The 17,194-nt window shown below is 45.4% G+C and overlaps 1 protein-coding gene across 1 annotated transcript; it reads left to right on the top strand.

Annotated features, from left to right (window-relative positions):
• The first annotated feature begins 832 nt into the window (after positions 1-832).
• NANP (N-acetylneuraminic acid phosphatase) lies at positions 833-14,286 on the top strand. Its single transcript, XM_005909622.2, has 2 exons — positions 833-1,017; positions 7,772-14,286. The coding sequence occupies exons 1-2, from the start codon at positions 928-930 to the stop codon at positions 8,426-8,428; spliced, it is 747 nt and encodes a 248-aa protein (XP_005909684.1). The 5' UTR covers positions 833-927; the 3' UTR covers positions 8,429-14,286.
• The last annotated feature ends 2,908 nt before the right edge of the window (positions 14,287-17,194 follow it).

Genomic DNA, 17,194 nt, shown 5'->3' with positions numbered 1-17,194 from the left:
AACAATATTTCCAAATCCTCATTCTCATAAAGTGAGCTAAAAAAAAGTCAAATGCTCCTCCATTCATCCAAGAAGTAGTTCTTGATCTTCAACTATATGCATGTTTGTACTTTAGGGCTCTTCACACAGAGGGAAAAAATTTTGGTTTTCCCCTACAAAATATGTCTCCTTAGAGATAAGTATCACTCTTTCCAATCAGATCTAAAATTGTCTACAATTGTCTCACATCCATACATGAGTACTGGAAAAACCATAGCCTTGACTAGATGGACCTTTGTTGGGAAAGCAATGTCTCTGCTTTTTAATATGCCGTCTAAGTTGGTCACAACTTTTCTTCCAAGGAGTAAGCGTCTTTTAATTTCATGGCTGCAGTCATCATCTGCAGTGATTTTGGAGCCCAAGAAAAGAAAGTCTCTCACTGTTTCCATTGCTTCCCCATCTATTTGCCATGCGGTGATGGGACCGGATGCCATGATCTTAGTTTTCTGAATGTTGAGTTTTAAGCCAACTTTTTCACTCTCCTCTTTCACTTTCATCAAGAGGCTCTTCAGTTCCTCTTAGCATTCTGCCATAAAGGTGGTGTTCTGCATCTCTGAGGTTTCTGATAGTTCTCCAAGTTAAGCAGAAACATGCACAAAGGAGCGATCGGCGCCCCCGACCACCCCACACACGCCCCACTCAGAAGAGCCATAGCACGGTGAGGAGTCCTGAGGTGCGCGATGCCGGGGTCTCGCGGGACCTCAGCGTTCCGGAGGGTTCAGGTCTGCAGACCTCTCGCGGGAGCTCAACGCCGGTGCGGAAGGTTCGGGGTGCCTCTCGGCTCCGCCCTCGCCATCCCCGTCCGCGGGCCAGGTTCGCGCATGCGCGCGCGGTGGCAGCGGCTGTGGCGGCGGCGGCTAGTTTGCGCGTCGCGCTGGCGGCGGGGGTATGGGGCTGAGCCGAGTGCGGGCGGTCTTCTTCGACCTGGACAACACGCTCATCGACACGGCCGGAGCGAGTCGGAAGGGCATGTTGGAGGTAACGTCCTGTCTCCCGTTTCCCTTCGGCGAGCTCTGCGCCCCGCGCCCTCTCCCCTCGGGCCCCTGGCACTGCCCCGTCTCCCCCTTGGGCGTCGGGGCCCCTCACCCCGGAGGCCCAGTGTGCCGGCCGCCCCGCGCGGAGGGCGAGGGGCGTCTGCGAGCGGACGGCGCTCGCGGCGCGCGGGCTTCCGGAAGGGTGTCGCTGAACTGCCACGAGGGCAGGGTTGCCGCCGCGCCGAGCGGCTGCCGCGCGCGGGGCGCCTGGCTTCCTGTCGGGGCGGGTTTGGAGCTGCCGATACGCGCGCGCACCCAGCTCTCCCGGCCTGGCTGCGGGAGTGTGGACCCCCGGTGCTGTGTGCGCTGGACCTTGGAGCATGAGCGCTTCACTCAGGTGTCCCCGCGGTGAGTGTAACCCTCAGCACGTTTACTTTCACGAGGTCTTGCTCAGAAGCGGCACCCTCCGCTTCCCGTACCCACTGATGCTCTTTCAGCCTTTTCCCATTCCTTTCAAGACCCGAAGCCACCCTTGCTTGGGTTTTTCTGCATTCAGCTTTAAGGGAAATAAACGAAGGATTACCGTATCTGAAAAGCCCACTTTCGGAACCTGGTCCTTCCAACCCTTCGTGCCCCGCCCACTTCATGCTTTGTTAAGTTGTATCTCCCCGGATCTTCAGCTTCTTCGTCCTTTCTTGGTGCATTACACTCCTGGTGCGTTTTCGGATCTGTCCAGTACTCTTGTTTATTTTTTTTTTTTTCCAATAAAGATGTCTTTATTTAATATTCTCTTATTCTCCATAAGAGTGTAATCAATCTTTAATCATCTTGGCGCCACAGTTTGCTCTGAGATCTGGGGCAGATAATTCAATGCAGAGCCTGAGTTTCTCATCTGTGTTACAGTACAACACTAGGGCCAACTTCAAAAGACTACTTTTGGGAATTAATTGAGTTAATGTGTATAATAGTTTAGCAGAGTGATTCTCCAAAATATGCATTGGAAAAATGTTAACAATTTTTTATACAGTTTTTGCAAAAAACAAAGCAATGTCCATTTTTTAAGTAAAAAAAAAAAGCAATCATTAGGCACCTCCTAAACTGATAGAATCCTGGACATTTTAAGGCTATTTTAATAACTTTACTGAGGCATTACACAGTATTGATTGACCTTTCCATCTTCACGCCTTTGATCGTGACCATCCCCTGATACATTGCCTCCAGTATCTCCCTGCAGACTGTACATATTTACCTGTGTTTTCTCGGCAGGCCAAGTCCAATGTGTTGTAATTAAATCCTTGTTTTAGTCCAATTCTTGCTATAGGCCAAGAGTGTAGGCTTTAAAAATCAGGCAGTTGAGGGAATTCCCTGGCAACCTAGTGGTTAGGACTCTGTGCTTTCAGCCAAGGGTTGGGGGCTCAATCCCTGGGCAGGGAACTAGGATCCCACAAGCCATGTGGCTTGTCCAAAAAATAAATATAAATAAATAAATACATAAAATGAGACAGTTGAGTTTGAATCACAGTTTTCCTCCATACCTAGCTGAAAGCACCCAGACAAGTTATTTAACCCCTCTAACCCTCAGATCTTTCAATAGTGGTATTTTGAGTAGTGGTATTAGTTCTCAGAAACCCTATCTGCTAGGTTTAATGTAATGTATGAGAAGTACATGGAGTCCAGTGTTCCAGAATTGTACTACTGTCCACTCTGTCTCTAAGTCTGTGCCCTCCTGCATATTCCCGATGCCCTTGTCTTAGTTAAAGCTGGACTTGTTGCTTGTCTAGACTGTTGCTGTGATCTTGATTCCAGGCTTACTGTGTCCTCTTCATCCTCCACATTCCTACCACAGCGAAATTTTAAAAACGAAAGTCAGATTGTATTTCTCCTTGGTCTTTACACCCTCCCTTATACCAGCTCTGTATTTTGTTCATATGTCTTTTAATGTTCTTGTCAAAGGATACTACAATTAATTTTGCAACTCAGATGTCCACGACTAAATACTGAGTTTCCTTTTTTAGTGGGGAGCGGGGCGGCTCACTGTGAGGCTTATAAGATCTTAGTTCCCTGACCAGGAATTGGACACTTGACCCTTGCATTGGAAACTCGCTTTCTTAACCATTGGACTGCCAGGGAAGTCCCAGTAATGAGCTTCTAAAGAGGAGACAAGCTGTCATATTCATCTTGTTTGACACATGGTAAATGTTGAATGAATGTTGAATGGATGGATAAAAGTTCATTTTTCCAGACTTGTTTCTCTTTCTGTTTCCTTTGTAAACATCCTGTGAAATGCTATTAACTATACAAGGATTAACTATACAGGGATCTAGGATCGCTTTATCCCATAAGAATACAACAGCCACAGATGTTGGCCTAGTTAAAAGAAACATGCCAGCGTTCTGAGTCACTCTGAATGCCTTATGAAAGGAGGAGGGGGAAGTCCAGCAATGCCATTGCCTTGGGCTTGAGGAGAAGGAATCATGTCCTGACTGTGTGTGTGTGTGTTAGTCACTCAGTTCTGTCCAACTCTTTGAGACCCATAAACTGTAGCCCACCAGGCTCCTCTGTCCATGAGATTCTCCAGGCAAGAATACCAAAGTGGGTTGCCGTTCCCTTCTCCAAGGGATGACCCAGGAATGGAACCTTGGTCTCCTGCATTACAGGTGAATTCTTTACCGTCTGAGCCACCAGCGAAGCTCATACTGACTAAATATCAGCTCTAATATTTTTTCTTTTTCCAACCTCTTCTTAAAATTTTTTATACAGGTTTTAAAGGTTACTTTCCATTTACAGTTATTACAAAATATTGGCCATCAGCTTTATTACTGTTTTTTTTAGTCATCTGGGAAAGCTACTTTTTTTCCACCCACTTCAGGCCTGTATTTCAGTGTCACCACTCAAGCAGAAATCCATGGACAGAGGAGCCTGAAGAGCCTCACAGTCCATGGTGTTGCAAAAGAGTCAGATTGAACTTAGCAACTAAGCAACAACTCAAGCGGAAGCCTCCAGAAAATTGGGGTTTCTCAGAGAACAAAGCAAAAAATATTCCTGCATTTTTGAGTTTACTTTCCAATGGGAATGACAGGAAACATAATAAATGTGCTTTTATTTACAAATGTGTTAGGTGGAGGGAGAGAGAATTGCAGTTTCAAAATAGGTTGGTGAGGTTAGGCCACATGGAGTACATGATATTTGAACAAAGTCTTGAACTAAAAATAACAGGAAAACTGGTTGACTTGGTTAGTCTGTATGCAGCCATCATGTTTTGTGAGCATGTATTTGTAAGTTAGTTTTATTTAGAATTCAGCCACTTCATATCTTAATCATATGTGTTATATGGCTCCCACAGTAGGCCTCAAAAAAGTCTTTTAAAATCATATCTAAACATGAGTACTCCCTGGAGTGAAAATGGCAACCGACTCTGGTATTTCTCTTGCTTAGAGAATCCCATGGACAGAGGAGCCTGGCAGGCTACAGTCTATAGGGTTGCAAAGAGTCGGGCACGACTGAAGCAACTTAAACACACACATTAGTACTCATGGTGGTAACTTTAATTCTGGGTCTGGAAAGCAGGAGGTAGGGCAGTGTTTGCTTTCTATATGTGTTGGGATATAACCTGAAATAGAGTCTGGAAGGAGATGGAGTTTGAGTTTATGTTGCTCTCCCATCTCTCCCTTCTTCGGGCCTGTAGGTGTCTAGAGGCCTCATTCTCCGCAGAACCCTCCTCAGGCCTGCCCAAGATGCCCTTACACAGACTGTAGGCCCTTACACAAGATGTCGTCATGCCTCCAAATTAGAGATCTTTTTTCTTCATCTCTGTCGAGTTCAATTAAAACTTCCCTTTTCTCAGTGCAGATGTTTGGTGAGTTTGCACCAATAATGTGGACTAATTCACTTTAGATGTTATTTCTGTTTGAACTAATAATAATATGTAAATGACTGATAAACTTTTTCCCCCAAAGATGCTAATACTGTTTAAATACCACTGGTTATTCCAGATGAATATGTAATTAGTCATTGTGGCAAAGTTAAATCAGGGAATATAATGGGAAGCAGTTTTGAAACTTGGGATCCATACGCCATGCCTCTGCAAGAATCTCCCTTTAAGGTGAGCGGATTGGCTTTTTCACATCCCAGGAATGTATTTAATGAATTGCCAATTACAGTTTACAGGAAACTGGATCTTTATTGGGGGCTCTAACCCAATGAACAGTGAGCCAGTTCCTGTTGAATCAGGAGTACTGTGGAGTCCTCGAGGCCTGTGTCCTTTTATTGTATAGCAGTAGCATTGCTGAAACTATAGTGACCCTCATAGCACTGGAGGAAGTCACTTGACATTGCTAGACAAGATGGTGACTGAAAAGGCTTGATTGGTTCATTGAAATTTAACTTTATAAAGCAAAACATTTCAGTGTTTTGCCTTTACCTAAAATTCTTAGGGTTGGTATATTTTCTTTGGACTAGTAAGGCTTTTCTTAGCTATTACAGGAAGAAGGGGTCTACTCAGCTCTTTCCCCTTTTCAGCAGGTGAACTGAGTGTCTGGCGTGAATAGCAGATCATTTATTCCTTGTAGAGTTTAGGGAACACTTGTTTGACTGCTTTGCTTCGACAACAAGAAGATTTTAGCCCCAATCATGTGTATTGCGCTCATCCTCAAAGATCTAGAAGTGCCGTGGCTGATCGACTTTCCCCAGAAGTCTCCAGTACATCAAGTAATTGAATTATTTACACTCCCAAGTGCAAGTAACTCACTTGGCAAGTGATCTTAGGAAGCGCTGCAGGGAATGGCGGAGTCAGACGGGAAAGGGGAAGAATCTAATACGAACCCTGCTGAGGAGCAGGTAACAGTGCGCACGGCTTGGGACTCTGGGAGACACATGCAGACATATTCCACTCTCCCTCCGAAGGGGCAAGGAAGCTGTGATATCTACCCACTAATTTCTGCTTTTTACTGGTTGAGACCTACTCCTCGGGCTGTCCTCTGGCTCCAGCCCATGTGCACCGGTGCCCGTGTGGAGAGATGCGGCTCTTGGGCCGAGAAGCCCAGGCCCTTGTGGAGGAGGCCAGTGGCACCTGTGGGCGTGAGGTGTGCCAGTGCATCTGGCAACGCCGTTCCAGCCTCACCTGGCACCCTCCCTCACATGGTCTCCACTGCGGCCGAACTCAGCTTCCAGCTTGCCCAGCTCACAAAATCCCAAGTACTGGGTCTTTGTGCTGTTCCTTCTTTCTAGAATGCTCTTATCCTCCTCCCATCCCCACCTTTGGGCTTGGGAATGCCTTGGTTTAAATGTTTCTTCCTCTGCCTGCCTTACCCAACAACTCTGGGATTGCTTCTTACCGTTGAGTTCCAGTTTTTCATGTGACTCTCAGGGCACTCAACCCAGTGTTTGTGATGATTATTGTCCTTATCAGATAATGTCATGAGAACAAGGGGACCAGTCTCTAGCACTGAATACATAGTATGAAGGTACACATGTGGCCTGTGGAGGTAGGCAAGTATGGGCTTCAGGCTCAGCTGGGGCAAGTTCTTTATCAGTTCTAAACTTCCTTTCTCTCGTCTCAAGAAGGAAGCTCCCTCGGGGAGTTGTAGAAGAGATTAGAAATAGCATATGTGAGCTTTGAGCATAATGCTTGCCACATCGGAGTCTTAGAAAATGTTAGCAAACAGGCCACATGGTAAGAACCTCATATAATGAAAAGCCAAGGTAAAGAGCTGTGGGATCCTAAGAGGGATTATGATAAAGGATTCAGAACCAGTGTGACAAAGAGGGAGACTCAGAACTACTTGAAGTTTTTTATCTGGAAAAGTAAGTTAGTCATTTTGATATATGGCAAAACCAATACAATATTGTAAAGTTAAAAAATAAAATAATAAAAAAAAAGAAAAGTAAGTTAGGAAGAACCACTGTCATTAGACTGCTGAAATCACAGAACGTGCTTGATTCCATGGGAACTACACACATATGTTTTTAAAAGTACAGAATTGGGTCCCCTATTATATGGTGGTTAACTAAACTAGGCCTTCAAAAGATAAAATAGATATAGATGAGGAGAGGTTAGGTGAACTAGCCTCATATCTGGGAAGAGTCTAAATATTGGTTGTTAGAAATTCTATATATTTCACTAAATATAAGCGCAGTTTTATTTTCATGTCTTCATGAGCAGAATAAAGGGTGACATACTTAAACTGACAAATGAGGGATTTTTATAGCTGTATGTAAAGAATCTCCTTAGGAGGAGTCGGGGGGCGGGGAGGGAGTGTGTGTGTGTGTGTGTGTGTGTGTGTGTGTGTGTGAATGAATTGTCTGGAAATGTTGAGAAATCTTCACTCTGGTGTTTTGTTTGTTTGTTTGTGTTTTGAACTTTTAATTACTTATTTTTGGCTGTGTGGGTCTTCGTTGCTGTGAGCGGGCTTTCGCTAGGTCGGAGAGTGGGGGCTACTCTCCAGGTGTGGCGCACGGGCTTCCCATTGTGGAGCACGTGGGCCTTGTTGCCCCACGGCGTGTGGGATCTTAGATCCTGGACCAGGGATTGAACCCCTGTCCCCTGCATTGACAGGCAGATTCTGAACCACTGGACCACCAGGGAAGTCCCATGGTGCTCTTATAGTAAGACAAATTCCCACCGGAAATGGTGTGGAGCATCCCAAGTCAGGAGTGGAGTTAGAATCTGTCTTTGCTCTTGGTTTATAGGCTCACAGCTTCTGAGGACATGGGTATTGAAGACATGAAGTGTGTTGATGGAGTTATTTTCCTTTATTTAGGTGATAAAGCTCTTACAATCAAAATACCATTACAAAGAAGAGGCTGAAATCATCTGCAACAAAGTTCAAGTTAAACTCAGCAAGGAATGCTTTCATCCTTCTAATACGTGCATTACTGACCTCAGGACTTCACACTGGGAAGAAGCAATCCAGGAAACCAAAGGCGGTGCAGCCAATAGGAAATTAGCTGAAGAATGTTATTTCCTGTGGAAATCTACACGTTTACAGCACATGACGCTGGCCGAAGAGGTCAAAGCCATGCTCACTGAACTTCGAAAGGAGGTCCGCCTTCTCTTATTGACAAACGGAGAACGACAGACCCAGAGGGAGAAGATTGAGGCTTGTGCCTGTCAGTCCTATTTTGACGCTATTGTTGTGGGTGGAGAGCAGAAGGAGGAGAAACCGGCCCCTTCCATATTTTATTACTCTTGTGACCTCCTCGGGGTACAGCCTGGGGACTGTGTGATGGTTGGTGACACGCTGGAAACCGATATACAAGGAGGCCTCAATGCAGGGCTGAAGGCAACAGTCTGGATAAATAAAAATGGGGTGGTGCCCCTGAAGTCATCCCCCACACCGCATTATATCGTTTCTTCTGTGCTAGAGTTACCTGCCCTCTTACACAGCATAGACTGCAAAGTCAGTGTGTCCACTTAAAGCACAGAAAACGGTATACTTACGAATTTTAGGGTCAAATAACAGGGTTCCAGCTAAGAAAAAGCATTCTCTATACTGTGACCCAGTTCTAAGGATAATTACAGTTGTCATGTAATGGCCAACCAACCATTGACTGGTATTTATATCTGAAAATCCAGAGTACATTAATACAAGTAACTTTTAGTAGTGTCATCCAGGAAACTTTGAAGAAGTATATTTGTTAATCTGTGGCTTGAGATTTAAAAAAAAAAAAATTTATTTTATTAATCTGTTAGCATCTTGGATCTCTGAAGATACCAAGGAAGATGATTTGTTCATGGATGTACAAATACAGATTTTATGTTTTGGCTTAAAAATAGATTTTTTTTTTTTTTAAATAGCTATTTTGAAACATATAATAGAGATTTATTAGAGCAGTTGGCTCTGGTTGATATGAAGTAAGTACCAAGTTACATGCCAATCAAAGCATTTCATAGTGAAATTATTTTCATATTTTTCTGTTTTAAACACATGCATCATATTTTTGCCTACTTTGAATGTATACTTCTCTTATGAATCTAATTTTTCTGCCTTACCTTTTTGTGGGGGGAGGGGATAGTTTTCCTCTGGTGTGTATGTGACCAATAAATTCTTCCAGTAAAAAAGCTGTTAAACTCAACATACAGTGCTCCTTTTCCGTAACGTTTTCCCAACTTTCCAGAGTGAGTGTGTAGGTTCCTGTTAGTCTTCCTCGCCTCTTAGGGAAGTACTTGCACTGTCTTTTCCCAGGAGTGCGGCGGGGTTGAGGGGCCGGCCAGTCTCGCTGTGCGGAGTGCAGGCCGCGTGGCCCCAGGCTGTTGCCCTGTGAGCACATCAGAAGGGGTCGCCTTGGCGCGTCCTAATCGTGCTGTGCCTCCTCTGTTGTCTCCTGACGGATAGTTTCACCATGTGGTGAAAACTGACGGAAGAGTAGATTGTACTCTTAACCATTTCCAGGGTGCCATTTTAATACTTGAACTTTTGGAAACTGTCATTGTTTCACAAATTTCTATACCCATTTCAGGGTTTGCTTTGAGCTTACTCTTAAGTCCAAAGTGAGGCATCCTGCAACTTGAAAAACTTCTCTCAAGACCAGGAGGCTAGAAAGTCTCATGATTTCGCCAACCATACCTGGAATAAAAAGGTTAATTAAGGAAAAAAGAAATACTGATCTGGGTTGTTTTTTGGTGGGGTACCTTTTTTAACTTTTGTGTAGGAAACTACTAATGTAAAATGTTCGATTGTTTGGATATATATAGAATGGCTCCTTCAGGTATTCTCCCAAGAAAGGGTTCTCAGGCATTGTGCAAGTGCCTGTTACGCATCCCACTTGTAATTTTTTAAAATGTGATTGTGCCCTTGACTGTGAAGAGCATTGTTGTGGCTCTGAAACTGAACGCCTGTGAACAGGGAATGTTTGTGTAAAACTCTTCTAGGTGTGGTGCCCATGTGACCTGAGTTGCAGTGTAGATGTTTTAAATTGTTAAGTTGAAGGCTGTTGATAGGAAAATGGTTGTGTGTGTGATTTCTCAGGGGGGGCGAGTGTGGTGCTGAGGGTTTGTCCTTTCAGTTCGCCCACGAGACAGTCCAGCACTTGCGTTCATTATGCTGCCTGAGAAGGCTCATTGCTCCCAGTTCCTGGGATCTCTAGCAGATCTCAACAGGTGGGCACCTCAGTTGCTAAGTGAGCAGTTCTTCAACAAAAGTGATCTGGTGGGGAATGACATAATTGCGTTACTTGTAATGTGTTATTACTTTCCATTTGCACCCATCCTTAGGGAAGAACTTTGGCTTTCTGCATTCTGAATGGAATGTTACAGAAGATATTAAGAAATCTTGGAATAGACCTATTAAATAATTAAATTTATTAATTTTTAGGGGGGTTTGTTTTAAAATAATTCTTTATTGTTTTTCATAGTTGCCCACATGCCTAGAAAGCCACAGATTCTCAGTTGTCCAGAGGCTCACCCAAACACTGTCGTTATGGAGGAATGCCTCGTAGCCACGAGCGGGCCGTGCCCGTGGAACGCTGACACAAGGCTGGCTGTTTTCTGGTTCCATTCACACACTCGCCCACTGGCACACACGCATCCTAGATACAGTAGTGCCCAGGACCCAGTGAGCGTGGTATTGCAGGAAAGATAGTTTTTTAGTTGCAGAGGTGCTCGATTTAGCACTGTCAGATTTCTTTGCGGCCCACAACAGGAAGCATTTTCTGTCACAATCCATTAGACACATGTATGGTGAACACTGACTCAATGTGTGTACATTAGGCATAGTTTTACCTGTTTAACAAACAAAGCTACTTCCTTGCTACGCATGATGCTCAGGATTTTTTCATTCCATCCTTTTTTAAATGGGGGAATGTATTTTTTTCATTTTGGAACAAGTCCTATTTGTGGTGCACAAGTCAAAGAATGAACGTGTGAATAGCAAAATGTCCGTCTCATCTCTTTTCCAGCAGCCCGCCTACCCTAAAAAGGCCTCTTCTGTCAGCACTTTCCTGCCTATCTGTGTATATAGGTAGGTGTGAGTGTATAAATTCCTCTGATTCAGTCAGCTTTTTATTTCTGCTTTTTTGGTTTTAGAAAGCAATGATCTTGCTAAGATACTGATTTAAAAAGCCATGAAGCTTCTGTAAGTTGTTCCTGTTAGGAGCATCCGCCTTTGAGCTCAGCCATCCACTGCTAATAAAGGCGATGGTTCTGCTGACTTGCATGGTGTCCACTTTGAGGTCGGGACAGCTGTGAAGCCCTTCCTCTGCTCCATCTGCCTGCCCTCTTGTGGGGCATACCCCATCTCAGTGAGTCTCTTTACCTCTTAGGTTAGATGTCCTGAGCCCTGTGTCATCCCTTTCTTGACTTGTTCCCCCTTTGGTGGCACGCATCCTTGAGCAGTTTCCCTGTAAAGATGAGATAAATCTCAAGCGTCTGAAAATGCTTTTATTCTCTTCTCCCAGCATTGATAGTTTAACAGCATGTAGCCAGAGGTCACTCAGAGTTTCAAAGGCATTGCTTTGTGGCCTAGCGGCCACGTTGTTGTGACACTTTTCTTTTTCTCTTCAAGCTCTTAGAACTCTGTTTCCCGCCCCGCAGTGGTCCGTGAAAATTTCCCTTGCTGTGTTTGCATTCTCTGTCCTTGGCGCTCTTGAACCTTTTCAAACAAAACCTTACGTTCTTCAGTCCTAGAAAAATGTCCTTACTTAGTTGATAAGCGCTCTGCTCCTGTGTTTCCCACTCCGTGGACCTCCCACCCTTCAGGACCTCCTCTCCTGACATTCCACTTTGTTTTCTTTTTTCTCCCAAAATCTCTTATTTTGTTCTACTTTTTGAAAGATTTCTTCAGCTTTACCTTTCAGTCTTACTGATTTTTTTCCTGCCTGCCATTATGTATTTTAATTTCCAAGTTTTTTTCAGTTTTAAGAAAATGTTCTTAATAGCATTTATTTTTGGTTTGAGTGGAATATCACCCCTAAAGTTTTTTTTTTTTTTATGTTTTTGAAGAATCCAAGAATCCACTGTATCTTCCACGTTGCTGTCTTCTGTTTATTTGGGTCTGTTTGTGCACATTAGAGGCTTTCCTTAAATGCCCAGTGAACCTCATGTATCACGAGTAAGAGAAAAGGGATGAAAATGCACGATTGGGAGCTCTGCATGAATGGATGGGGCTTGTATACTCAGAGGTTCCTTTTCTGTAAGGTGCTTGGTAGGCAGTTACTTGAAAAACCCCTGGGGTCAATGTTTTAAGGTCTTTGCTCTTGGTCTGGTTTCCTGGAGAGGAATCTCTGACTCCTGACTGAGTGGAGGTCTGATGTGGGCCCCTGGGAGCTGAGTGGGAAGGTATGTCACACGAGGGGACAGCCATATGGTCACTTAATCTCTGGTTGTTCCTGAGCCCATTGTGTGTGGTGCCCCTGTCTAGAGACCCTCTGTTTTTATTCCAGAGAAGCATCATGACTTCTGTTGAGTGAGGACCAGGTTGGAGACGGCAAGGATCCAGGGATCTATTTGTATCTGCATGTTTTCTTTACCACTTTTTTTTTGCCTTTTTGAGGGGGGTGGGGCTGTGCTGCGTGGCTTATGGGGTCTTAGTTCCCTAACCCAGGGATCGAACTCTGCAGTGAGCATGCCAAGGCCTAACTGCTGGACTCCCAGAGAGTTGCCTCCATTGGTATTTGGAGCACCTTTTCCCCATCACCCTTAGCTCAGCTCGCTCTCTTCCGTGAGGACTGAGGTATCTGGCGGTTTCCGTGCCTGAATGTTTGAAGGGGTAGCTGTGCACCTCGTGGTTCCTCAGCGTTCCCCATTGCTGCTCTCGTCTCCGCTTGCTTGCATCTACTAAATCCTTTGCCACTTGTCCCCGTGCTTTTTGGCTTCCGTAATTTTGCCGTCGGTGCCTGTTTGCCCAGTTCGCGTGTGGGTGTTTAAATTCCTTTATGATACGTAGTTTGCATTGGGTTTGGCGTAGAAGCAGTATTAGATGCATACTCCATTCTTTGCCGTTATTATGGAAGCCTATCCAGTCGATGTTCAGTGTAGGTCAGGCCCCACAAAACTAGTCCTGTGCCCCACAGTCACGACCCACAGTTTGAGAAAAGCCGCTCATTTGAGCTGGAGATTTACAGCATGCCTGAAACTTAAAAAAAATTATATATGCAGCTTATTTCTTAAGATCTCTTCCCCAACTTCCTCATTCTCTATATTCTTGTATACATTTCTTCTTTGACTTTGATTGTAGTGGCAGGGCTCGTTATGATCCTGTGTTCCTGAATTTTCAAAGTTGCTTTATACATAAGATATTTATTTTGATAGGCAACTATGTTCCTATGATCACTTCTAAGACTTAAACTCAGATTTCTTCATAATAAAACCCTTCTGAATATAATCCATTCGATTTATACTTTTACAACGAAGTTTAACAGTTAACAAGTATTCCCTGGTGGTCCAGTGGTTAGAACTTGGTGCTCTCACTGCCAGGGCCCAGGTTCAATCCGTGGTCAGGGCACTAAGATTCTAGAAGCTGCATGATGTGGCCAAAAAGAAAGGTACAGAAAAGTCACGTGACCTTGGTAGGTCAAAACTGTCTATTTTAAACCACTCTTCACATATATGACATTGACAATACAGTTATTTTCATGGATTTCCTGGAAGATGTCATGATTTTTTTTTCCTGGGCATCAGGCTGATCAATGGATAAGATCCTCAACCCAAGCTTTTAATAATTTCAAAGTTAAATTTTGTGATGGTTTATTTGTTGGTTTAATATCACCCATATAATACTTGCTGAGTTCCTAATAATTAGAGATAATCTTTTTGTACATCTCCTAAGCTTGAAATGTGTGCTTGAAAACATAATAAAGTAAATAAAATAATAATTGACAAAATACACTCTGAAAATCACACATATGGTTCTTCACTGAGTGTCCAGCAGATGTCGTTGAAATAAGATTTACAGTGCTCCTCTGAAAACAGCACTGTTTGTTACATTTAACTCCTTGGAATGTGCAAATTTTGTGGATCAGTCGGCTGACTCCTCCCTGTAGGAATGATAAACATGGAGCCAAAGCAGAACAGTCAGTACCCTGGGTACACACCGCAGTGGGTGAGACAGTCTGGATGGCATGGTGTGAGAGCCTGGCCCCAGCCAGTCCCCCTACCCAGCCCGGCAAGTATCTCCCCAGGCAAGTGTTGGATAGTACGGCAGATCAAAGAAAATGCAGGGACCACGTTTGAAGCACCAGGTAGTCAGACATAAAAGAATTTGAGGAAACATGCGTGTAACCAGCACGCTGAGCTCAGATAACTCTGGAATGTAATCAAGATGAAACTTTCCTGTCACCTATTGTTTTTTAACTTCTACTTAGATGTGAAAGTTTCTCCCTGCCAGTGCGTTGAGACTAGTGCTCAGACTTGCAGAAGGGCTAGCCTACCAGATGAGTCCACACTGCCATCTTTGGTCAAGAACAGGACCCCAGCACCCTGCCTGTCCCCTCAAGGCCTGAGATTCCTGGAGCCTCCCAGTGGAGATGAAGCCAGGCTGGCTCGTGCGCTCATCTCCTTGCAGCCAGGGGTGGGGCAGCGAACGGTGTGTGGACAGGGAGGAGGTCGTGTGTCTGGAGCTTTTGCTGTCATGAGTTGGCCCCACGGCCTGCAAGCCCAACAGATGCCGCACATGGCTACCTTGTGGGCTTGCCCAGGCCTCTTGAGGCCCCCACTGGCTCCTGCTGCTGCCGGACCCCTTCTCCAGCGGGCTGCCCCCACCCCCACCCAAGTCCTGGTTCTCTGCCAGACCTCTTCACCACCAACCTTGACGAGTGAGACCCTTCTCTCCCAGGCAGTCCTGGATGAGAAGGACTTCACATGGGTCCAGATCAGCCTCTTTCCCGTGTCTTTACCCCACCATCCATGAGTGGAGTTACACCCCCACCCACCTCCCTCCTCTGTTCTGACTGCTGCCCCAGGACCCTGGAACTTGTGTGCTTTCTGCAGCAAATGTATGTCACCCTCTCTGAATTTCCTCATTGGACCCGACTCTGTAAGTTTGAGGTCAAGGAGATAGTTGTACCATTCTCCAGGGGACTGGGACACACAGGCTGCAGTTACTCCACAAAGAAACCCCATCAAGTCCCTTCCACCTCCACCTCTACTTTCTCAACTTTTATGCTCTGAAAACGGGGAGGAGCCTCAAAAATCAGGAAACTAGTTCTTAACTAATTACCTTGAAAACTTCAGGGAGCCTCACACTCACTTTTGATGTCTGATATCTACTGACTTAGTTTCAATTTTGACATCCTGGTACATAAGAAAGAAGGAGTATATTGCAAAATACATGACCCCTTCCCGGGACTGCCCTTGTGGGCCAGTGGTTAAGACTCCAAGCTCCCAATGCAGGAGGCCTGGGTTCGATCCCTGCTCGGGGAACTAGATCTCACATGCTGCAACTAAAGATCCTGCATGTGGCAAAGAAGGTTCCACATGCTAAGACCCAGTGCAGCCAAATAAAAAGTTTTTTAAAAAAATAAAAATGCCCGAGTCAAAATATTTGCACAGAATTCAGTTCAACACAAAGTTATCAGACCCCTACTGAGTGGCAGGCAGTGAGTGCTGAGCAGTCAGGAGGAGTTCACAGCCTCCAAAGAAGGAAAGTGATCAGCCTGGCTGAAGAAAGGGATCTGAGTAGGGAATGGTGACAAATGCAGCTTGGACAGGTAGGAAGGACACTCCTGGATATGAGGCTCAGGGGTGTGGAGAGCGTTGTCATCAGCGTTTTAGAATAAGGAGGGGTAAAGCTTGTGTGTGTGAGCTTGTGGGTTTGTGTGCATGTGTGTAATGGGGTGTGTGAGTGTGGATATGGGGGGTGTGGATAGTGGAGCGAAAGTGTGTGTGTAGAGGTGGATAAATGTACAGAGAGTTGCATATGTAGTGTGTGTGCAAGTACGTGGAAGGGGTGTATATATGTGCACACTGAAGTTTGTGTGGTGGTGTGTGTGTGAATAGTGGGGAGCGAATACAGTGTTCTGGGTGCGTGTGCATGGGTGTGTGAGGAATGTGGGTGTAGTGGTCTGTGTTCATGTGGATATGTGAGTCGTGAGGTGAATATGGAGGGTTGTGTATGTACGTGGTGGGATTGTGTGTAAGCATGTAGTTTTTGTAGGAGCGTGTATGTGTGAATATTATGTGTGTTGAGTACTGCAGTATATGTGTGTGAAATTGTGCACGTAGTGGAGTGCTCATTAGCGGGGCGTGTGTGAGTGGTGGGGTGCATGCAGTGGAATCGTGTGAGTGGTGGGCTGTGTGTTGTGGAGTTTGTGAGGCGAGGGACTGCGGTGTCGATGTGAGCAGTGGGTATGCATGTGCTTGGTTGGATGTCTGGTGGGATTGTGTGCAGTGGGGTGTTTTGATGGTGTGTGTGTGTGTGTGCAGTACTACTGTGTTAAGTGTGTGTGTGTGGTGACTGAATAAAAATGACGTGAGAAAGAGTGATTCCTTGACCAGGTTAAAACATGCTTGGGTGAGAGACGGAGACAGAGGCTGGGAATCTCCTTTAAGATGTGGGCCAGGGCACGATTGTCCATCTGTCAGGCATTGTCTGAACTCCCGCAGCTTCTTCGAGGGGCTCCCACCCCTGACTTCTCTGAACTTCTCTGCCTGGTGGGACCAAGGAAGCCTCAATGTGCAGGTCTTACAGTTTGGGACTGAGAGGGTCTAGTTTGGGGGGGTCCACTCGTGAATTCCCAGGGGGGCCAGACCCCCTAAGGAGGAGCCAAGGGGGCCGGGTCGTGGGGGCACAGGGAGGGTGATGACTGTAAGAAGCCCAATGTGGGAGAGAGTCACCCACAGGAAGGGTCCTGGTCATCGAGCCAAGCAAAACAGGCCTGAGGTGAAACCACGGGTCCAAGGACTGTGAACTCAGCACATTCCACTCTCCTGAGTGAACACTTAAAAGGGCAAATGAGTTAAAACCACAGAAAAAGAGAAAGTGGGTCTGTAGTGAGAGAAGAGAAGGAGGTAGGTATGTAAGGAGGAGGGTGAGGGACCCACAGATGAGGAGAGGTGTCTGCACTGAACTGTGTCCCCCCGCCCCACCCAGATTTCATATGGTGAAGTCCTGACCCCTAATGTGACTATTAGGAGACAGGGTCTTTAAAGAAGTGATTCAGGTTAAATGAGGCCATAAGGGTGGACCCTTAATCCTCTAGGACTGGTATCTTTATAAGAAGACACACCAACCATGCATGCCCTCAGAGGA

The sequence above is a fragment of the Bos mutus genome, chromosome 13 (genome assembly GCF_027580195.1).
Source record: "Bos mutus isolate GX-2022 chromosome 13, NWIPB_WYAK_1.1, whole genome shotgun sequence".
In the NCBI taxonomy this organism is placed as follows: domain Eukaryota; kingdom Metazoa; phylum Chordata; class Mammalia; order Artiodactyla; family Bovidae; genus Bos; species Bos mutus.
The sequence above is the reverse complement of the archived record's forward strand: the minus strand, read 5'-3'. Positions and strand labels throughout refer to the sequence as shown.

Coding starts and splice junctions, on each gene's coding strand:
- NANP (XM_005909622.2), top strand. CDS start 928: ATGGGGCTGAGCCGAGTGCGGGCGGTCTTCTTCGACCTGGACAACACG. Junction 1,018..7,771: donor GTCGGAAGGGCATGTTGGAG/GTAACGTCCTGT, acceptor TCCTTTATTTAG/GTGATAAAGCTCTTACAATC.